The 23,668-nt window shown below is 42.1% G+C and overlaps 1 protein-coding gene across 1 annotated transcript in view; it reads right to left on the bottom strand.

The window, feature by feature from the left end:
* Positions 1-23,668, bottom strand: part of CLIC6 (chloride intracellular channel 6) — a 39,913-nt gene that overhangs the window by 7,763 nt on the left and 8,482 nt on the right. Inside the window, exon 2 of the mRNA XM_026077578.1 lies at positions 22,823-23,665. Coding sequence (XP_025933363.1) covers positions 22,823-23,665 — 843 coding nt within the window. The remainder of the gene's footprint in view (positions 1-22,822; positions 23,666-23,668) is intronic.

Genomic DNA, 23,668 nt, shown 5'->3' on the forward strand with positions numbered 1-23,668 from the left:
TCAGAGATCCAGACAGACATGTTACCATGAGAAATACAGAAGCGAAGCAGGCAATGTGTCCCAAATTGTTATTAAACTGGAATGACAAATAGGCTACCAGGAAGCTGAGGCACTGGCAGCCTTGGAGAGGTTACAGAAGCAAACGCATGTCTTGTTTCTCAGTGCAAACTTTTTAAGCATCTCACCACTACTTGGGAAGAAAATTTACTACAGCACTACTGTTTTTCTCTTTTTGCAATGGATAAAATAGCCAACAGCCAATCTCTCATCCTTTTCTCTTTATGCTGCTCAGTCTGCTAGTAACCTATAACAAAAAGTAAACAATTTGAACACTGAAGAAATGAATAAAATGGGGGATTAAGCATTGCTCTAGCCAACAGTACTCCAACAGACAGCTCTAACCATTAAGATGATTGTTTGTTCATTTGGGGTTTTTGAAATGCTTTAATTGGCCAGTCCTGCTGGTGTTAAACACTCCTCCGAAGTCCAAGAGGCTGCTGATCTTTACATTTTGTGCTGTCTCCCTCCCACGCAACATACAGGGGACGTTAATTACATCCTACCACCTGAGTTGCATTCTGTGCAATGCAGGGAGCCCAGCCTCTAGTGAGTGCAGCTGAGGGTGCCTACCCAGCCTTGCTGTCCCCTGTGGTTATGGTAACCACTTTGCTTCACAGCAGAAGGGAAGCAGCAGTCACTCAGGCAGGCAGAGCCATGAAGGTGGCAAGCCACATCTGGCTTCAGGAGGCTGAAAGCCATTTAGTCCCCTGGGGGGTTGAACTCTGGGCAGGAGGYGGAGGGAGGACAAACCACTAGAGTCTCTATTAGCCGCAGTGGGGACACATAATGCTCAATTTCTTTCCGTTCTACAGAGCTGGAGGCAAGTGACAGAAAAATTATGGTAGCCCACACAATAGCACAAGCAGTTATTAAAACGTTGCTTAGCGTAACAACAGCAAGCAGTCCCTGCTGAAGTGACTGCAAAGATCTCAAACACCAAATCTGATTCAGAACTTGACATGTTTTGACCCAGCAGCTCAAAGACACTGCAGTCAGTTTTGTGTAACCTTAGCTGAAAGCCCAGAACATGAATACTTTGACCTAGCGAGGAAACCAGGGTGAATACAGCCAGCTAAAATCACTTCAGATACATCAACTTCCATTCTGGCTTACAGGAGACAACGCTGTTCTCGTGACTCAGCTCATCTAATCCAGGGAGCTACAATTCCTACTGGATAAAAAAGCATTAGTGACACATGCCAAAGGTCTTTGTTCAAGTTTCCAAACAGAGGGTCTGCCATGTTGACACCCACACTCAAAAATCATGACTCAGGGCACTGAAATAGCTTTATAGCTCTGAATTCAGCAGCACAATAGCTGAATGATGCCATCATCATATGACAACGTACTTTCCAATAACGGGTGGCTTTTTTTTTTTAATACAGAAGTGAGACTGTGTCTCAGTATCTTACTTTGTGGGAACATGATACAGCAGTGAGAAAAATCAGAAAAGGCCCACCTGCCCATTTGTTAATACAAAAAAAGAAGACAGCACAGCTATCCTGGGAGTAAAACTCTCTCCACTGCCGTTCAGGGATGTATTACTATGAGCTGTGCTTGGTACATGCACTAATTTAATTAACTTCCTCACTGTTGTGTTTTGTGATGACCCAAGGTGAAATCTTAACTCCAGTGAAGCCAAAGGGAGTCTTGCTGCTGGTTCAGTGGAGGATTGTGTTTCCAAACTGATTATAATCTCAATGACCAGGTAAATGCTGGTGTAATTGTAGGTAATGCTGCAAGTTGACCTCCACCTGCAATTAGTGGGACGTTCTCTTAACATCCAAACCTTGCTGGCGAAACAGGCCAAGTCATCAAAATGCAAAGCTGTTTTTCATGCTGTTCTGCTGCTTAAATGTATGTCTAACCAGTGTCTTGAGTAAGTGGCATTTACATTTTAATTGTGATCAGTCAGGGGGTCAATATGCTTTTCCTAGTAACACTGGGATTTAATGAGTTCATTAATCAAACAGTTATGACAGCCATTGCTGCAGATGAGAAAAATTTCAAGCTGTGCATAGAAGCTTTCTTTCAGAGCCTTCAGAACTCTAGGCAGAGGGTTGTATAGTGTGACAGTATCAACTCATTACACCTCTCTGTAATCATGTGCCATTACTTAATGGGATTATCACAGATATGCAAATTCTCTATCCATTACAGAATCACAGCCTACACTCCCTGTTTTCATTAATTTTTCACTGTTCCACACTCTTTGGGGTTTTTTTGTTTGTTTTTTGTTTGATGTGTGTGTGTGCACATGTGTGTTGGGTCTTATTCAAAGATACCAGGAAAAGGAAAAAGCTCTCCACACCCTTCTTTCCACTATTGCTTAAGCTCACAGGCATAAGCACCATCATGTCTTTAACTAATTTCACAAGGCAGCAGGACCTTATGCACAGGATATTAAATAGTGTCACAAAAGAACCATATTCAGTTCCTGGAGCTGCTGCTGCTTTGATTTAGCAGTTCTGCTTTTCTGAGTTGCCTCAGCACCCTCATCTATAGCAAAAGGGTAATGATAGTGCCTTCAGTGAGGAGGAGTCACACGCAGCATGTCATTCCTAACCTGGCAGTTTGGGCCCTCCCTGAATTGTAGTTGCTCTGCCTCTGGAACTGTTGTCAGAATTTGTTTTGTAACAGTTTCTGTCCAAGCTTCTCAGGAATCTTTTTTTTTTTTTTTTTTTAAGGTTTGACCTCAAACGTTTTGTGCATCCAAAATTTTGATGAGAAGGGAATTTGTTTTTCCTGGACTTTGTTTCCTTTTGAAGGTTTGGGGGGAAAAACATTTCAGAAAGAGAAGGCTTTTTTGTTTGTTTTTATATAATTATATATCCTTTTGAGGCTACAATAAAAAGGAGAACAAGGAGTACAACATATTCTTTTTCTTCCGTAAAGCTGAACTCCAATTCCATTTTTTTCTTCAACGCAAGGGAGATACGTTACCTCCTTTCCTGTATTTATTCTGGCTAAAAGGCACGTTTATGCAGCAAGTGGAGCAGAACCACTGCCTAGTGGGAGGGAAAGAGCTGTCCAGCTGGGAACACCCTCGTGCATCTGGCTCCTTCCTATTCCGCTCAGCCAGTGATCTCAGGCTTAACTGGAATTTTCCTGCAAATGCTGCATCTGATCCCCAGCTTTTATGTGCTCATCCTTCTCATACCACCCTCACAGCTCTCCTCTCCTTTTTCACGGTGCATTTGGTGTCCAGTCAAAGAAAAGGAGCAACAGCACCAGGCTCAAAACTATCACCTGAAAAACTAGGAGCAGTTTGTGAGCTTGGGTCAAAAGTAGGAAGCTGTTGTGAAATAAGCCCGGGTTCAACTTTTGAGAACAGCAGCTGTTTTGCTTTAATTCCTTCTACAGACTCACTCGTTCTGCACTGGCACAGCTAAACTGAGCCCACCGCATGCTGGTGCCCGCCGCTGCCCCACACAGCCTCTGTGCGCGCAACTGCAACTCTGCGTCTGGCTCCGCTACCCCACCAGGAAGGCCTATTGCACACCACGAGGTGCTAAGGAGAAAGGGGAGGGGAGCTGCCCGCACGTGCCCTCTCCTCCCGACCCCGAGACAAAAACCTGCTTCTTCACTGTGAGGCCTCCAAGCCATTTTTTAAGAACCTGGTCATGCATGCATTGCTCCTTCCTGAAATGAAACGTTCATCAAACTTCTTAAAAACAATATCAGAAGTATCTCCTTATGACTGAAGGTAAATTATTTACATGGCCAGCCACTTGGCGGTTGCTGCACCATTTAACTGCTTCCTGCAGAGCTGACAAGTTGGCCACGGCTTTGTGGCTGTGGTTAATGCTCCCTCCACTCAGGCCGCTCTACCCAAATCCATCACACTGAAATGCAGGCAGGAGATGAACCCATCCATTTTTCTTTTCTTGTTTACGTGCGTTCAAAGTCTGATATTATCTCATATTATCATGATTTTAAACGATAAAAATACCAGAGTTAGTTTTCTCAATGCAAAACCTTTGTTTAAAGGGAATAAAGTGCTTTCACTAAAGACCTTTTATGAGGAGTCCTCATCACTAGTAATTTCTGCAGACTTGGAGAAATAATGCCGACAAGATCACAGGCAGAGACACAGAGAGCAGCAGCACGATCGCACTCTCATACTCCCACTAGCACAAAGACATCCTTCAGCCTTGGCAGAGGTCCTAAGAGACCCATGAGTTAGGCTGCAGTGTAACAGAGATTTTCTAGATGCCAGCCTTGTTGTGTTGGCGTTCCGTGACAGATATACTGTTTTAATTAAAAAAAAAAAAAATCTTTTCCTTGAATGCACAAAACTTGATTTATGTTTTTGATATCTGCTACAGTATTCATGCAGATTACTATAGTGCCATAGTGCTGAAAAAATGCAAAATTTGCAATATCACTTTTTTAAGAATGCAATAAAAATACAGTTACATGTCATTCTGGTTCATTGAAAGCAACTCTAATGCGCTACAATAACATATGATGCATGGTGATGCTCACAGAAGCACCACAGACATGTCATTTGGGTAAGATCATGTTCAAACCAAAGCTTTTTGTGAGGAAGAGAGAGATTACATGGAATTTTCTCTATTTAAACACTATGTTCATTTTGTGGCCTAGGACTAGGGCATGTACACCCAAACACTGAATTTTACAGAACTGTTTTGATGCCACCTACTGGACTTGAAAATCCTGACTTCTGCTCCCGCAGTGATGAGCAGTGGCAGCCTCAGATGTTAACATATCAGGAGAGGCTTTGCCTCAGAAAAGTCTGCAGCAAGAGTCATTGTTTTTTGCTAATAGCACCTCAAGATTACTTCAGATGCTGAAATTATACTTTCAGGCTAAGTTTTAAGATAAAGCATCCCAGCCTTCTGTAATTTAAAATACATTTTTAATGAACAGAAATTAAACATTTCACCACTAATTATTTCAGTACTTTTAAGCAGTCAYGTAGTTCTGCCTATCTGCTGATATCAAGCATTTAAAACAGATGTTTCCAGCTGCTATTTAATTTCCCCACTGAACTGCAGAAAAATTCATATTCAGAATGTGGTTGGTAGCTGAGATTCCTGCACATAAATTGTATTTTGGTATTTACCAGTGTGGACTCTTGCTGTGTGTGAAATCCCCAATAGTGAACCTCAGTGCAGACACTTCTTCAGCAAAAATCTCTCTCATTTGTTTTTTGTTTGTTTTCAAACAAACTGAGCACCCTGATAYCTAAAGAGTACCATAAAGATTTGTTTTAAAAATAAATTTCTCTTTATATTTAGAAATATTAAAAACATCTATTCAATCTTTTATCTTGAACAGTATTACAGGGTTCAGAGAACACAAAACATTATCATCCATACTTTAAAAACTGACAACTCTGAACATTCAAGCTCAGCAACACACTTTTTGTCCTAAACCCTAATTCAGCTTTCAGATTAAGGAGGCAACAGTAAATATAACTACAAGCATTCTGCTAAAAATAGCTTCTTTCTCTTTTTATGGTGCTAAGGTAAAAAAACAAGCAGAGGGAAAGGGGAGCAAGTATACGAAAACCTTTTCTCTAAAGAATGAGGGGCTGTTCTGGCTTTCCCCATCCTCTGCTGAAGCTGGAAGTCTGCCTCTACTGAGTCAAATACAACTGGGACAAACTATGAGTGCTCTCCTTCCAGTAACACTAACTTCTGGTACTACACCAGAAAAGTGTCTTTGGTGAAGTCCAACTCTGTAGGAAGCCTGGCCCCATCCCACATGAGCAGGAAGAATCTTCTCTACCCTCCACCCCCAGTGCAGGAGGGACAAGTTAGGGCTTGGAAGATTACCACAGCTGCAACCTTCAGCTACATCATAGACAAATTCCCACTCTGTGCTCCCCTCGGAGCCCATATTTGGGTTGCTCAGGATGTGATCTCAGTAGTGAGATCATTAGATGCAAGACTGAAAGGATCCTAATAACCACCCATTCAAATTAACACCCATGGTGGCAAGTTGCAGTGTATCTTATAGGACATGCAAAACTGGCCATCTGGAGAGTCGGCTGAAAAATGGACCCTGGGGCTTCTGAACGTCTCCCACTCCCTCCCCTTCATCCTACTCCTCTTTCAAACCACAGTCTATGCATTTGGGTACACGTAACTTTTAGACAAGCAAGTAGACTTGCCAACTGCAAATAGAAGGATGGGTCCTTTGAGTTTTGTATCTGCTGAAGTTTGTATCCTGTTGAATAGCAACCTGAAATGCAGCTAGTTATATTGGATCAAGCGGATTTAATTTTGTTGTTAGAATAAAGCAGCCTTTGATTACAACTCCTGTGCATCTATAGGTGAGAAGTGACAATAAAAAATAAAGCATCAATTGACTTTACATCCTAATGATCCAGACTGCAAATAGACACACTTTGGTAAGAGGATGTGATGGAAAGGGTAGGTGGCCAGATCAGAAAACTGCACAAAACCTGGAGACAGATGGAAGACAGAACTGCAGGAAGGAAGTCCGGAGGAGAAAGCAAAAATTCAATCTGCATGCACTTGGGCTAGACCATGAACCACTACTGCCCAGAGGCATGAAGCCCTCTCCACTCTAGTCAATGGATGTTGTGTGCTACAGGTAGATCAGCAGCGCAGAGGATCTCACTGCACAGAAGGGAACATTGTTAACCAAAAAGCAGATGACATCTAGAGCACCAAGGCAGCTAGAAGCAACTCAAGTCATGGTGCCTGCTGGCTTTCCTGTTTTCTTCCTCCCGCTCACAAAAATGACATCACACACTAGTCCAGGAAGGAGCCTTGCAGGTCCTGCCTGGCATTGCAGACAAACATAAGGACATTTTTCAAGCAGAGAGATGCTGGAGAGCTATCTGGTGATAGAAAAAGATCTGCAGGTGGAGCCTGCCAGCCCAGGAGGCAGGAAATGCAGCATTACCAGTGCTTTTTGGAACAGACTGGATACCCCACAAACCACCAATGACCCTGAGTACTGGAATAGTGGAAAAATACTGGAATACTGATAAAAATGGGYACAAGTGTTACATTATGCTGGAAGCCACTCATATAATGTCAGCCAGAAAAAATTAGGTCTCTGAACAATGGAGACCAAGAAAGACACCTTTCCTTGAGGATGATTCATCTTGCCTGTCTCAGACACCCAGCCRCCTGGAATGATGTGCCTTCTGGTCGTGCTGCTGAGTACAGCCTTAAACAGCCCTATACAGTTTAAGCATTTAAGTAACCTACGTGAGCTGAATCCAACCCTTTGAGACTACCTATCAGCTATATATGACCACTGACAAAAAAAGACCAGTGCGTTAATCCCAATGTGTGGCCCAAATGTCTGATACACCTTCAAGAAAAAGGTAATATGTTAGGTTATGTCAAACCAGTTACTTCCATGAAGGCCAGGCAGTATTCATGCCACAGCACACTGCACTGTACAGGGTCCTCAAGAGCTCTCTGCAAAGATCTGGAAATCCAGATTCATGAAAGATTAAGTCAAACTGAACCAAGTGCTACTAAGGTGATGAGGAAAATGAGGAACCTATCTTACAACACGGGATAGGAAAATTTGGGGGGGTTAAAGTTAGAACAGCTTCTAACCATCACAGCAACAAGATTTTGAACCAGATTTCCAGTAGGATTAATGGGTATATAGAGATGTATGTGCATATGTAACAGCACACGAGAGGAAAAAAAACAAATTTATCTAAAGACGAGACTTGATCCCTTTCAGCAGGGACTTGGACTTATTCTCCACTGGGAGGTCTCTTCCAGCCCACTGTTTCTTTGCCTGCAGCAGGGACACCACTCCAACAACTAGACAATGCAAAGCTCCATGCTTTTGTATTCCAGGCCACTGAATGTGTCCAAATGACTACAATAAATGTAACAAGCTCCAGGACAACAATGGAAGGAAAAGGTGCCACTCAGTAAACAGCAGCAGTCGTCCTGAACAGAGGCAACTTTCTAAAAGAACTCAATGTTCATTGGAAAAGGAAACAGGTGATGGATATATCACCTGTGGCAGGGAGCTCCAGGTCATCCAACCAGACATGAGATAGGATAGGATGCTATTGGCAGTGAAGAGAATGCATGTATTAAAATTAGCCAGATTGCAAAAAGCAATCAGTACCAGAGGTCATCCTCTTCCATGGATGAAGGGGAGAGCTCTTTGCACAAAAGGGGATTTTATTTAAAGGGGCTTGAGCAAATCACTGTAAATCTAAGCACAGACATCATGCGCTTGACATATGCTTACAGCTGGGGATGAACACATGCTAACATGGTCCAGTGTATTTATCCATTAGATAGGTTCAGTTGTCCACCTTAGAGAAGACAAGGAGCAGTGCGAGGATCACAGGGATGACAACTGAAAAAAAAGACTTGACTCTATCCAGTAGCTACACACAGCAATGGCCAACAGCAACAGAGTCAGAGCTGCAGTAGGACACAAGCCCTTGAGGCAGCTACAGGACCCAAATGAAACCCAAGATAGCTGCAGCAGCGTCCTTGCAGACCGTCACACACCGAAACAGCTCAGACCTCACAGAGGCCAGGAGGGCTCAGAAGGTATCTCATCCACCAGCTGGCCTGATGTTGGAAAGTCATCAAAACAAGGTATAGGCACATACGGTACCATCTCACAGAACAAAAGCGGCAATGGATAGGGAGCAAGTCTCCTACCTGTGAAAACAATATCATCAGGGAGTGGGATGTTGATTCAAAGATGAGCATACTTGGAAGACTGAGTCTTAACAGCTCATCAAAAGGTTGGTGATAAGGAGCGATAACTTTCAAACAGGTCTTACCTGCTACATGCCTGGGCCAGACAACAGAAGATTGTTCTGGGTGCTTGTGGCTTGCGTCAGCTGGGTGCAAAGCATGGACGTAGGTCGTCGCCTTGATGAAGGGCCAGTTCAGCCGCCCAAACATGCAGCCATCAGGTGTAATTGCCCAGTGCACAATCCACAGAACAGGCTACAGAGGTGATTTCTTAGGATCCTACTCTAAACAGATATCAGGGTGTGGAGCTCCAGGGCATGGAGCTTGGATGTTTTACCGTCAGCTACTAAACTGGTGCAAAGGTGCACAGATGAAGAAGAGTGTGGCTGGGATCCTCAGACAGAAGGATTCCTTGATCAGCCCAGCTGTCCCCTTTACCTCGCGGGGAAAGGGAGAAGTGTGGACATTTAGTAGTAACTAGAAGCTAAATACTAAGTCCTGTACAAATCTAGAATGAAAAGATCACTCCTAACTTAAACAGAAAACATATATGGAGAACATTAGCAGTCCTTTATGAAATACTGTGTTAGATTAAGGTTTTTAGCCAAAGTTGGGTCAAAAAGAAATGCCAAAGGAAATAGGAGTACAAGAAATGAGTATAGGTGAAAGGTGGTAAAAGGAATTAACTTTTCACCTGCACAGCTTCAACTGACCACAGACCACAATTAAACTTTTTTGTGACCACAGAATAAAAAAAGTAGACTAAAGGATGCATCTCCTTACAATTTGGGTGATAATTTAGGTATACCTACATGCTGTATATGTAATGATGCAGCTTTTTATTAGTGATTATCTTACCATTAGTTATCTGGTTATTATTAGTGATAATAAAAGATGGACTCTGTACTGAAGCAATGGTCTTCTGGCACTGAATATGAGTCCAGGCTGAGCTTTCAGCTGCAGGAGTAATGAAACCCTTGCTACCTCAAAACGTAACATCTGAAGCTTGGCAAGATTTGCCTCGTGGACTGGCCACCTACTAGCATTTCACCACACCTTCTAATAATTTCATTAATAAGACTCTCTTCTTTCTTTTAGGCTTCTGAAATTATACATTTATATTTTTCTTTCATGTGGTATTTGCATGACATTATTATGATTATTTTGTGGCACTGGATTTCATAAGTCATACTTTCAGTAAGGCTCTTTTGAAATGAGATTTTCAAAATACTTTGGTTTTTGTTGGAAATGGCTCTTTGAATTCTTTTGGTCCCCAGTTCACATTGAGGGATTAACAGAGTGCTGGAGTTTCTTTGCAGGATATTTGCTTCACTCTTGCTTAGGTATTCAGTACTGAACAGTGATCCCAGCTCAAAGGGGTTATATACACCTGGAAAGTCTAATCCTCTCTTGACGATAGAAAGGAAAAGAAGTCTGAAGCTGTAATTTCCTCTGGTTTCAGTTCTCTCTTTTCCCCAAGATGCCAGCAGCCATTTCAGAACAGAGAAAGCCTCCATTATTCTAACTTTTGCTACCTTATTTACTTACTTACAGTCTGCTGGGTAAGTAATTATTACCGAAATTAACTTAAGTACTTAGTAAGTAACTAAATGCTTTTGATGCATAGGAATAAATTTCCTTCATTAAGAAGTAACTTTTTGGCAATAAACTCTTTACCTTTCTAAAGTCCTTCATAAATAATTAGACCAATATATTGGGTCTGAAAAACACTAAAAACCAACACAAAGCCCTTTTCCATTTTAATAGCTGCATCTCTCAAAACTGATTAAGTGAAAATGGTAGTAATAACCAAATGTTATTTTAAAAAAATTAAGCAGAAGGTACTTCAATTCAAAGGTTAACTTTGTTCCAGAGCATTATAGGCATCAGTTTACAGGAACTTATAATCCAAACATCTCCAGAACCACTAGTAAGTACAGAAGGTAACATTCAGTATTAAGGAGCCAATCAAATGTTAGACCTTTTATTATTTTATCTTTTATAGAAATAAAAGGCCCAGACTCACTCCTATTATTTAGATGAAACACCCATTTACTTTTGATTTTCAATATCTAGTCTGTCCAGTACTTCTGCCGAACAGTGTCTGCCTGCATGCAGGCCTTCTAATTCTTGTAATATGTTTATAGAAACTGTGGTCTTACTGATATTCGCTCCCATTTAAGTTAAAGGAAATATGAAATTAAACCTATATATGTATGCACTCTTACAAAAGGAAATGTAAAACAGTTCTCCGTTTTACATAAGTTACTGCTGCTAACCTTGGGACAGGCCCTTAATGTTGTCACTGGTATTTTCAACTGCAACTGTGGCTCTCTATGGGCAGTTACAGCAGGTGCTCTCAAAAATCCTAAAATCAAATTAAATCGCAAGATGAAAAATGCAAACTGAGAATTTATTTCCTCAGATACCTTGCAACTACCTGTGTTAGGTCTGCAAGTAAAGCAACCACGCTAGCCACAGCACTCAGCATAACCCGGGATGGTGCTGTGACAGGGTCAGGATGAAACCATCGGTACCTCTCAGGAGGGAAGGCCACTAATTAAACCTAAGGGGCGTCTGCATCTAACTAGCTGACACCCACAGCAAAATAAGCACATGGTAATAAAGCAAAAGCAATGGATAAGCAGTAATCCACTGCTTCGCTAACTAAACAGTAATTTACTTAATAAATTATTTCAATAATGATGCCTGACCATCACAAGCAAAACTATTTGAAGCACACGCTTCTCTCGCATTGCACTGCGGGGAGGGAGAAAGGGGGATCAGGTGCTTCTGTGGCCGCACCAGCATTTGGAGGGAACCATAAAGGAGTTTTTCTGGGACTGCTTCAGTTTTGAGGGCAGATTTTTGCCTCATGCTCTGGGATTGCCACCCCAGGAAGGACCTGCAGTGCTTCAGCAAGCCCTGCCACAGGGCTGGGGAAAATTCAGCATTTTCTCTGGTTTCCATCTCCAAGTCTTAATGCAGCCATCTTGCACAGCCCTCAGTGGGCCAGATTTTAAACTTTTTAGGACAAAGAACATATTTTTTCTATTGCTTGTTAGACTTTGGGCCCAAAGCAACAATAACCAGTAGCATGTTGCTTCACAAATACAATAATTCTCTGTAATAACTTTTTTCCTAAAACACTTTGTAAAATTATTCCAACAAATAGTACTTTTTCCCATTCATAATCACCGTTAATACTTATTTATCTCTACCCCTTTACAAGGTTTACTTATAAGACTATGTTTAGCAAGCTTGCAAGAACTATGCAAGGTAAGGGAAATGAAATACAAGAACAAATGGGAAAACTGACATGTGGCGAGCAAAGACTGAAAATCTTTAACTACAGTTTATTAGGGAATAAATGAATCTTGCCAAAACTAGAAATATCATTCTATACAAGTAATTGTTATATTGCATTAAATGCACTTGTTTTAGATCTCAACCAAAATAGCATTACTGTTAGTTATCATCTTTTTTTAAGTACATGATGATAATGGATTATACGTGTATTACTCACGCACAGCAACTGAGATTTTTCAAACCAGTGGAAGTAACGATTGCCACTTCTGAAAAATGGAAGCCATTCTGTTTTAATTGAAGATGTGACAAAATCTCTATTGCTTTTAAAACATCAGGCCCTAAAAGATCAGCCATTTTATTCGGAGGAGTAGGGCTTACACAAAGGCAAAGGGTAATAGGTGCAAAGGTGCCCTGCTCCTCTCCCCTCTGAAGTGAGCTAGACAGAGGAAATTCCATTCCTGCTCATCTACTTTAGTCACAACAGAAACCTGCTGGCTGATTAATAAAAACACATTGCCTCAGAAAGAGCACTCTTTCTAATCCTTATCCACTTTACTTTTAAGATTCTTACTAACATAGTTTCAAAAAAACACCAATAGCCTACGAAAACTGAGCCCTTTTTAACTGAATATAGTTAAAATCTGAGCATGTGTGAACACTGGGAAACACTGCCCAGCTACAGATCACTAGCTTGCACATTTAAATCTTATACCAAGTAGTTCAAAACTGAATTTCTTTTCATATGAATTCCAACGAGAGACTTATTTCTGTCTGTGTGTTAATGTGAACATTACCAGGTCACAAGCGCATAAGCAACAAACCAAATGCTATTAGCTATTTATCCTGTTACAAGAATTATGTTTAAATACCTAAATGCTATTTCTAAGCCGTACTTAATAACATGGCAAGATACCAGTTGAACGGTCTACATTGAGACAAAAATCTTATATCCCTGTTAAATTCTTGTGGGGAATTACTTCAACAAAAGAGCATTATATTCTAGCACACATTATAGGTCTGGGAAAAACAGATTAACTGGTATTTTACTCACACATCCTGTTGTACACTTTACCATATGATACTTAACCTGCAACATAGCTGTGCTGTTGCAATCTAAATGCAAAAACTATAAACTATCTGTAATTTGTGTTGTAAATAAATAAGTAAAATATAAGTAGTAAGTAAATAAGCAGTTTTATGCTGGTTTAGAAAACAGGTCATTAAAGGCATGGTGAGGGGCTTGAGAAAATAATTTTCCAGTGGTATTCCTAATTCTGATGTTTAAATCAAGCTGTGAAGGTGAAATATGAAGAGAGGGATTTGTTTGTTTTTTTTCCCCCCCTCTCCCTCTAACAGTGATATTTTGATCCAAATGGAAAATAAATCAAATGACCAGGTAAAACGTTACAAATAAAAAACCTCTCAGCTCCAGTGGGAATTAGCAAAGACTTGTCCTGAAAGAACAGTTAAAAACCAGGCTCAAGTACCTGCAAAAAAACATTAGCTTGACATAAAGGGGGTTTGGATTCTATTCCTTCCTTTCCCAGTATAAACTCAAGTTCAAGGTATTTTTAATTTTTCTGCCCCCCACTTTGCTTCTATTCAAAGACTTCTGGAAACCACGAGAAACACAGTATCACCCATTAAAGTACAATTTTTAAATGGAAATATGCTGCATGAATCATACTGCAGAGCAACCAGCCCCAGTATCTACAATTGTAAACACTGATGTTCCTCAAAATAAGTGTCAGAGACCTGAGGGCACTGCCAGGCCTTATTTGATTTTTTTTCCCCAAAAAGCTCAGGTTCTGTAATAGCTTTTTAAAATAATTCCAAAAATTACTACCACTTAAATATAAACATAAATGATCCTCAAAGACACAAGTGAGAATTTTTCTGAAATCCGAGTAAATGGTGCAACATCTTCATAACTGCCCCATTTTAATAACTTGAAAAAGAACATGCATTTGCCATGTGGAGTTCACAAATGTCCTGCTGTCATTCACTTCATGCCATAACAGTTACAATTCCAGTCTATTTTGAGTATTCAGATATATTCTGAAACTTCAGCATATGAAGAGGAAGAAGAATGAAGTGAAAATACCACCTTGCCACCTCTGCCTGGCTGTGAGGCTTCGCAATCATCATCACTGTAGAGAGAAAAGGAGAAAAATAACTTTGCTCTCTTAAGTTAGCTATATATATATATGTATGTATATATATATATATGTATATGCATATGTGTGCATATGCATGTGCGTGTGTGGGTACATATGTAAAAACTAAAAAAAACAAAAAAAACCACAAAAAACACAAACAAAACACAAAACCCCACCACTCGGCGGTGTGAACAACAGCTTCCCCCGCAGAGGAAGCGCGCCCAGTGACGGAGGACAAGTTTACAGCTGAAAAGGACTATTTCCTACATGTCTCATCACAAGAATCCGAAGCCTTCCACCTCACACACACGCACGTGGTACATCACACAGTTATCCAGCACAGAAGTCTCACGCTTTTCATTTGTACACAACTGTTATGTGAACATTTTCTGCTAAGTAGGTCTCAGACAGCAATTTAAGATGATACACTAAACAAACTGCCACTGTTTGGCTTGAGAAACTACATATTTTTATTAAGGAATTAAAACAGCTTCCTTTAGTGCTGACAAGGCTGATGTTATTGAAAGTGACTGGAAGGCAATCATTCAGTTTGTTCAGTCTTTTATCAGTAAATAATCAGACGCTGCAAATGGAAATGCATATAACTCCTTATCACGGCGTGACATTTCATTATCAGAGCAAGAAAATAATCATGTAACCTTCATATGGCATTTACTTATGCTCCTTAGTAAGAGCCCAAGGAACATGCAATTTCTTACTTTTTAAAAGAAGCAACAGGATCTTTTCAAGGGAGAATTAGCCTTGGCTCAAAAGTCAAGACACAGAGAATACAACCAGTGATGGAACATGAGTAAATTTCCATGCTTCAGTTCCCCTTCTATAAAATAAGTATAGTATTTCCTTTTACTAAGATTATAATCTCTGAAGAGCAAGGTCTATTTCTTGCTAAAAAGTAGACAGCCACCAGTTCAAAGTGACCTTGTCTGAGATAAACATCCTAAAACCGTATAGTCATATTAATAATTTCCATTACCAATTCTGCTTCACAATAATTAAACTGTATTTTAAAGAATAACCATAAACAGAATTTTGCATGGATCCTTACAATAAAGAGCACAAGACTTTAAGAAGTGCAGAAATACAGTGTCCCTCTGATGGTTAACCCAGGCTGGGGCCCATAAAGGTGAAGTGCCCCAAAAGGTGGAATTGTTTGTGGAGAGAGAGTGATCATAAGATTGCCTAATCCCCTTCCTACAAACAGGGCAGCAAAGTTCTGGAAATAACTTATTTCAAATGAAAAAACACATGGGAGGAAAAAGTTTTTAGGATTAAGGATATCTGACAAATCAAACTGGAAGGTTTTTGGTCAATGAAATGAAAAAAAGGTTCATTTTTGCTGGTAGGCAATTTAGTAAAAGCAAAATATGGATTCTCAAATGGACTGAGCATCATTTATAACACCCGCAAGGGAAGGGGACACAATGCCTCTTTATCTTTTCTATGCCAACTGTATTTTGTTTTCTCAAAGCATGTGGCAGCTCATCCTAGCCCACAACAAATCCCAGAATCAGCAGCAGCCAGGGGCCACTGGATACCTGTTGCTATTATAGGAAAAAACAGCACATGAACCATACCTTGCCTAACCATAAGGCTGCTGGATGCTTCTGACTTCTCACATTTCATCTTTCTGATGCTGTCTTGTCTCACTTGGCAGCTATTATTAAATATTGATGGTGTCAGAGAGACAGCAGTAATAACTCTGTAACTCTGCGTCTGTGGCACTTGCTTGGGTGAAGGATGCACACTAATCTTCTGCTTATGCTCCAGGCAACATCATCATTTTGTGAACAGTGCCTAAATCTAGACCAAAGGTTGACAGGTAATATTTCCTCAAAAAAAAAAAAAAAAAAAACTTTTATTTAATCAAGATGACTTGCAAAATTTGATCTGAATTCATTAATGTTTTCATCAACTATAGTTATATTTTTCAATGAATTAAATATTGGTCAACCCCCTTTCCTTCTCTCCCCCAGAAACTCACTCGGCACATTCTAATGTTTTAGATTTGTGAATGCCAGAGGAGTGCTGTACACTGGTTTGTTACCCATCTACTTAGAAGTATGAATGAAGCCTCAAATTAGACAAACAGCATGAAAATTCCCAAGCACAAGCTGCGTAATAATCACCTAATGCAGCAGTTGTCAAAATTTCTAAAGCAACTTGTCAAAATTTTTAGATGCAGCCATCCAACAAGATTTATAAAATGAAGGTTTCACTTCTGACAACCAGGGACCAAAGACAGGAAGCAAATAAGGAAAACTTTCGTCTTTGCCCCTGGTTTGTAAAGAACATAAGATCAGGCTCCTTATGAAGACAAAAGAACTCAGTGAACAAGGGCTGTACAGTTGAATTTTGGGCAGCAGGGTGATCTCGTGAAAAGTTCCCACGGGTTTCAGAGAGCAAGAAATACAGGACATGCCCTAGGACTGAATCAAGAGAGTAGCCCCTGTTTAGCAAAGGGCTTAAATGTCACGTGACTTTAAGCCTATGCTTAAAGTAAAACACATGGTGAGGTGCTTTAGTGAATCAGTGCACTCAGAGTAAACAGAAATAGAAAAAGGTATAGAAATGTAGTTTTGAAGACATTTACTTTATTTAAAAACTTTTTTGCCTAAAATAAGCCTGGACAATAGCACAGATGTTTAAGATTGGTATAACATTATGGACACACGCAGTTTTAGGACTTCCAAAGCATGGACAAAAAGGTGGCCCCCAAAAATATGACTAGATCCTATCAAAACAATCAAAGGTTAGGTGCAACTTCACATTTGTGATGACTTATGTGCATCTGTATAATTCTGTGGTTGGAGTGTTTCTGGAACAGGATTTGGACTGTAATTTGTCAAAACTGCTATTAGCATAAGTAAACAGAGCAGTGCTGCTTCATTAAGCATGCCTCCAGCAGCAAAGCTGCAAAAATAATTTTGGGGTAGCTTTTAAAGCTATTCTTCAGTGAGTGGCTCCAAGGAATTTATTTCATTGTAGAAGTCTAAAGCTTTAAAAAGTTGAGAACCTGCATCGCCAAAAAGGAAAGCAGGGACTGGTAAAACTGAAAAAGATCATACATCCATAAAATTTGCACAGCTTTCTGAGAAAAGGGTTGAGATTGTTGCCTTTTAAACAAAAGTCTCCCAAGAACAATTTTATTTTAATAAAAAGACTGCTGAAAGAACACTCAGCTCCCAGAAAAACTGCTGCAGGTGCACAGGGCCCGCACAACAAACTGAAGAGTTAAAATCACCACACAAGCTATTAATCAACCAGCAGCCCGTAAATGGGGACTATTCKGATTTTGCTGGGCAGCCCTATGGCCCCAACAGGGCTCAGCCACAACTGGGTTTCAGTAGATTTAGGCTACACAGTGCTCGTGCTCTGCTCCAGTACCTAAGCTTCCCCCCAAACCTCTTTTAATCCATAAATACCAGGGTAGTATAACTCCATCTATAAGAATCTTTACTTTCGCCCTCCTGAGGTCATCTGAATTCTGAGTTCCTACAGTAAATCCATATTAAAAATGAATAGTAAACACATATCTACTTTCATTCGATACAGAACGTCAGCTGTTCTCCTTACAAACCATACTTATCTAACTGATTTACAGACTGATTGCACTGATGAGCAAAAATCCAAAATTGAAGCATAAATACCTCCTTGGTGATTTTACTGTAAATGTTTATGTCAAGCGTCAGGTACAGAACAGAGTCCACTGAATAGGCATGCAGGCTATGGTGATTTTCTAGAGATTTGAGCTCCTGCTTTCCACAGACTTCATAGCTATAGTATTCAAAGCCCAGAGGTTCAGTTTTAGAACAGCCCATTTTTACTTTAAATATAAGTTATGTACAAAGCACAGTTCCATCACACAGCAGAAAATGAAATTCTTTTCTTGTTCCATAGTATGTTACACACATTAACATTTAAGCAGGATAATTTAACTGTGGTGGCACAGTTTGGAGACACAGATGCAAACACTTGTTATTTTCTATGTCTCTAGTTACAGCAAGGCTTCCGACATTTTTACTTTCTCATTTATCGGCACTTCTGATAATTCAGCACGTCTCTAAGTATATCAAGTCAGTCAAGCACATCTCAGGAACAGTGCAAGGAAACTCTGCATCAGTAAAGTAACCTCATTTTTATCAGAGCATAACAGAATCTGGAATCACATAAAAACTTTGTTCCCTGGTAGGAATGAAATAAGTCCCTGAAAGAAATAAATGACTTTGAATTTGAGTTCAAGAATGTCACAAAGATTGGATAAAGCCTACTTCTTTTCACCAGATAAAAYCTATTACCTTAGGCTCATGGGCAGCTTTTACTATATGCCATTTAACCCAGAATGTAAGCAAGAACCGTCTTGGAAGGGAAATAATCTCAGAGAAGACCTCATATACAAATTGGGTTGAGTTGGCTGAGTGTTGGTGCTCAGCACTTACAGCTGAATTGCTATCCCTAGAAACCTTCAGAATGATGTAACTTGTAGTTGTGACTCGGGTGTTTAAGTTTCATATTTGTAACAAAATATAAAACTGAGAGGAAAGTTTTTTTTTTTTTTTAATTTAGCAATGGAATTTTACATCCTATATAAGTTTTTAAGGTTTTGATTGTTTGAAAATTTTTTTGAATAATTTTGACTAGAGTTCTATTATATTCAAATAGTAAGATAAGCTCTTCCTGAAGTGGGGAGGATAGCATACACATACCATTAACCTTAGAAGACAACCAGCTAGCAAGCTTCGACATGGCCAAGGTGTCCTGCTCAAGGTGCCAGATATGCCTTGTGGAATTACCAAAGAGCAATCAAAAAGTGTATCTGGATGCCCTTTGCAAATATTTGACTTTGAAACACCAGAAACACCAAGCAACACTATCTAAAGGAAATGTACAGTGCAAGTTGCATCATGGGAAACTGGAAATCAAAGAGGAGCCTTGGGAAACCCACAAAGCAATTTTGATATGGTCTTGTTCAAGGAGTCTTACATTGTTCAGCTTCATTTTGAGCACCAATCAATTGCCTAAACACAGGTGTCTACTGTCTTTTGAGGTGCCTTAGCATAGCCTGTGTGGCTATGCATAGCAGCTAGTCCAGAAGGATGTCCTCTCCCATAGATACTATGTTATTCCTTCTAACTGCTAGAGTATCTCAGCACCAGATCTGTATCCTGAGTCCTAGGTGTCAAAGTTCAAACTACCCCGCATTGCACAGCAGCCCAAAGCAGCTTAAAAGTACAGCTCCCAAAGTCCACTACCCTGGAGGTAGCAGAAGCTTCACCAGCCACCTCACAGTGGGAAGCACGAGGCAACATGATATTCACAACATTCAAATACATGTATGCAAAATGAAACAAGCCAATGCAAAGCAGCAGGAAGCAGAAGAGAACAAATTTCTAAATTAGAAAGGACAAGCTCATGGTCAACAATGGTAAAAACAAGAAATGCTTATAACTATACAAAAGTTGTGACTAGTCATCAAATAGTTATATCCAGAAAAGGCTCACTGTCTTTTTGAAGGTGACACTTCTGTTTGTTATCCTCTGAAACTTTATTACTGAAAGAGTGGCAAGTACTGCAATGCCAGCCAAGTCTAATGTAACACTCCTAACAGGGAAACAGTGAACATCATTCTGACTACCACTTTCTTGCGAGTTTTCTCCTGTTACGGGGTTTACTTCTAACACTGCTTTGTATTCGTATTGTGCTACCAAATCATGGGACAGACCTCCTCTCTGATGAGCACTGTGCACAGAGGCACAGATAACAGGCAGACAATCCCCACCTTGTCCATTTACAACTAAGCCAAAAATCAACAGGCAAATGAAACAAACAGAAATCGGGACCACAAGGAACCTGGGGCCATACCTTGTTAGCAGCTTCCAGTGGCTTTGAAGAAGGGAAGAGTTTTAAATAGAGGTTTGAGGAAGATCAGCAAGGTGATAACTAGTGTATTTACAGGGAACCCCATCAGCTGCACAGAAGAAAGTACAAAAGGTGCTTGCTCAGAAATGCAACAGAAGGGTGAAAGACACCCTTCAGCAGCACTTGCACAGTGGAGGTGGGTGTCAACATCTCAGAAGCATGCAAGAGGTAATAGGCAGGAGTATAATAGTGGTAAAATAGAGCATAAGCAGATTGGTTACATGCATATTAGAAACATGCATGTGAAGGAAGTTGTTTCAGGCTGCAATTGAAATGTCTGCATTCAGTTTGATCGCCTATCTTGTTTCCTTAACCCTTGAGTTTTAGCAACTGCTCAGCAAGGAGCCTCATGTCTGTGATAGTGAGACTGTCTCCAAGTGACAGCAAGAGCAGCAGGAACTCTCCCAAGAGCAGGAGAGAGCTGCTTCCCACCTCCCAGCACTGCGCTCCCTGCACAGTTCAATGAGCGAAGGGATGCTGAGCTCTCCAGTAGGYTTTTTCTTGTATGAAAGTGGAGAAACTCTCATCAATCTCAAACTGAAAAAAAAAAAAGAAAAAGAAAAGAAAGAAAGAAATCTAGCTCTGGGTGAGATAAAATAGTCAAGCTTTGTAATATTCCTCCAGTGAAATCATTAGAATAGTGGCTGTAGTATTTTCAAAGCATTCTGAAATTACTAATGCTAAGTCTATCATCAAAACGCCCCTTCCTCTGTCCTCATTAACTCAAAAATATATTAAAAAATGCTTAATCCTTGTATTTTTGGATTACAAAGTCACAATAAATGTTCCTAGCCTTATTATAGCCTGCTTCCTAATTTTGGCCAGGTTATTCTTCTACAAAGAGCGCACCCAGATCTGATGATACAAATGTAGCCCTTATGACTTGCTTATAATCCTGCCACACTCTGGCACTCACCTGGGGAATATGGCACTCACCTGGGGAATATGTGAGCGTAAATCAAGAACAGAAAAGCTGCAAAAGTGTTGGTGCAAAAGGGAGCTGTTGATCTGTGAGCCAAAAAGTACATAAATCATCTCTGCCAGGCTGAGCAATAGAAGCTTCTGCTGCATAAACTTAACACAAAATCACATATTTCAACTCGTCTTACCATCTAGCTAACGTGGACCAACTTGACATACAAAGTTACCTTTAAGCCACAGACTCTCTCCCAGGCTGTGTTGTAAGGAAATTCCTGAATTATGTAGAGGCTGGAGCATGTTCACCAAAACCAAACATTATTAACTTTCATCTTTCCAGTATGGCGTTATCCAGTATGTTTGGCACTAAGTATATGTAAGTATCAGAGCATTCCTCAGCTTTTTTTCACTTATGGAGGCTGAGTCTTGGGGGGAAAAAAAAAAAAGTGCACACTTCGGTGGGATAAATCAAGGTGTAGATATTGATCCCTACCTCCTCCTCCAGAGGAGGACTGGTGACAAATTTTTCTTTCACACTTAATTCAGGCTGCTTGGCCAACCCAGGGGGTGCAGCATTTGCATAGGAAGTATGGCTGGCAGTGGAGAATGCCCAAAACACCTTCCACTTCCTTAGGTTAAGTCTGGGTCTGCTCTGAGAAAATATCCCACCCTGTTCCACACGTTATTTTGTCCAGAGAGGACAGAGAAGAGAGAAGAAAAAGATCTCATGATGGTTTTTACATACAGAAACTTCACATCTGATATTTTGTCTCTGTGGATGGATGCTGTTTCCCACATGGAGTTCCAGTGATTTTAGTGGGATTACAGGTTCAGAGGAGAACAAAGCACTAAAGCTCTCCAGCATAAAATAGCAGAAGTTAGTTTTAAGACCACTGTATTTTTTTCACCCTTTTTTGGCCATTTTCATCTAACCTAACATCTTGCCTGTCTGAACATGCACAGGTTGTACAGTTTTAATGGATAATGTTACATTGTTGGACAGTTACTTACTGACTTTCTGAATCCAGTACTGCTACATTTAGGGGCAATTAGCTAAACTTTGGGGATTTTCTAGCATGAACCAGGATCAATAACATATTTAAAGAGATATTTTCCAGTTTCTTCCACCTAAGCACTTATGATGCTGTACTATATACCCTTACTACACTCTGAAGAGCTTAAAAATCCCTTGAGAACCCCTGAAAAACACTTCCTTACGTCAGAAGTTGCAGCTAGCTATTGGAAATAGATGCCTCTAGGTACATCCCCATGCACACACCAGGTCCCATGCACCGCACTGAGGAGGCCACAGGGTCCACCAAAACTGGAGCCTGCCAAAACTCAAATCCTGGCACATGCTTTCTATTTACACTTAGACAGACATCAAGTAACACAGCCCAGAGCTCCTCAGCAGAAACTCTGGGAGAAAACGCCTTGGCAGGTCAGGTCTGTGTGTCTCTGGTCCTGCTGGTGCCACCAGCCCCCTGGGCCAAAGGGACAGGTGACCCCGGTCTTCAGTGCACCAAGCAGGAAGCCCGTTCCTGTCCTGCCTGCCCTGAACCATGAAAGGAATGAGAAATCAGAGGCAGGATTATTTGGGGCGCTAATAGCCAAATCACCTTAGCTACCTGGGGTTTTCACCTGCTGGATTTAAAAACCACTAGCCACAGGAGCTACCCAGAGGTGCCCATGGCGGGGAGGCTGGCAAACCAAGGTTTCCCCGACGATCCCCCCACACCTTACCTTGACGAAGAGGGAGATGTCATGTTCCTGCTTCTCCTCCTCCTCGCCCTCCTGCTCCAGGGCAGCCGGCGAGCCCGCCTCATCCTCGGCGGGACCCCGCAGGCCGTTCAGGCTCAGGCCCTCGGGGCCCGGCGATCCGTCGGGCTGCCCCGCCGCTACCGCGCCGACCCCCGCCCCCGGGGCTGCGCTGGCCTCTCCTGCCCCCGCCGCCCCCGGGGCTGCGTCCTCGCCGCCGGGGCCGCCCTCCCCGTCCCGGGGGGACGCCCGGGGGGCGCCCTGCTCCCGCGCCACCGGGGCCGCCGCCGCCGCGGGGTCTGCCCCCGGCGGGGCGGCCTCCCCCGCCGCCTCCTCGGAGTCTGCCCCCGGCGGGGCCACTGCTTCCTCCTGGGGGTCTGACCCCGCCGGAGTGACCTCGCTCGCCGCCGCCTCGGGGTCTGTCCCCGCTGCGGCCGCTGCTTCCTCCGGGGGGTCTGTCCCCGCCGGGGCCGCCTCCCCCGCCGCCGCCTCGGGGTCTGTCCCCGCCGGGGCCACCTCCTCCGACGCCTTCTCCGGGTCTGACCCCGCCGGGGCCACCTCCTCCGACGCCTTCTCCGGGTCTGACCCCGCCGGGGCCGCCGTTGCCTCCCCGGGGTCTGCCCCAGCCGGGGTGGTCTCCCTCACCGCCTCCCCGGGGTCCACCCCCGTCGGGTCAGCCGCCCTCGCCGCCGCGGAGCCCTCGGGTGCGTCTCCCTCCTGCCCCGCCGCCGCCGCCTCTCCTCCCGGCCGGGCAGCGCCCGCCGGGCCGCCGCCGTCGGGGTCCCGCTGCTCTGCCCCCGCCTCGGCCCGCTGCCCCGCGGCCGGGGGCTC

The sequence above is a fragment of the Apteryx rowi genome, unplaced genomic scaffold, assembly GCF_003343035.1.
Source record: "Apteryx rowi isolate R43461 unplaced genomic scaffold, aptRow1 scaffold_46, whole genome shotgun sequence".
Classification (NCBI taxonomy): Eukaryota; Metazoa; Chordata; class Aves; order Apterygiformes; family Apterygidae; genus Apteryx; species Apteryx rowi.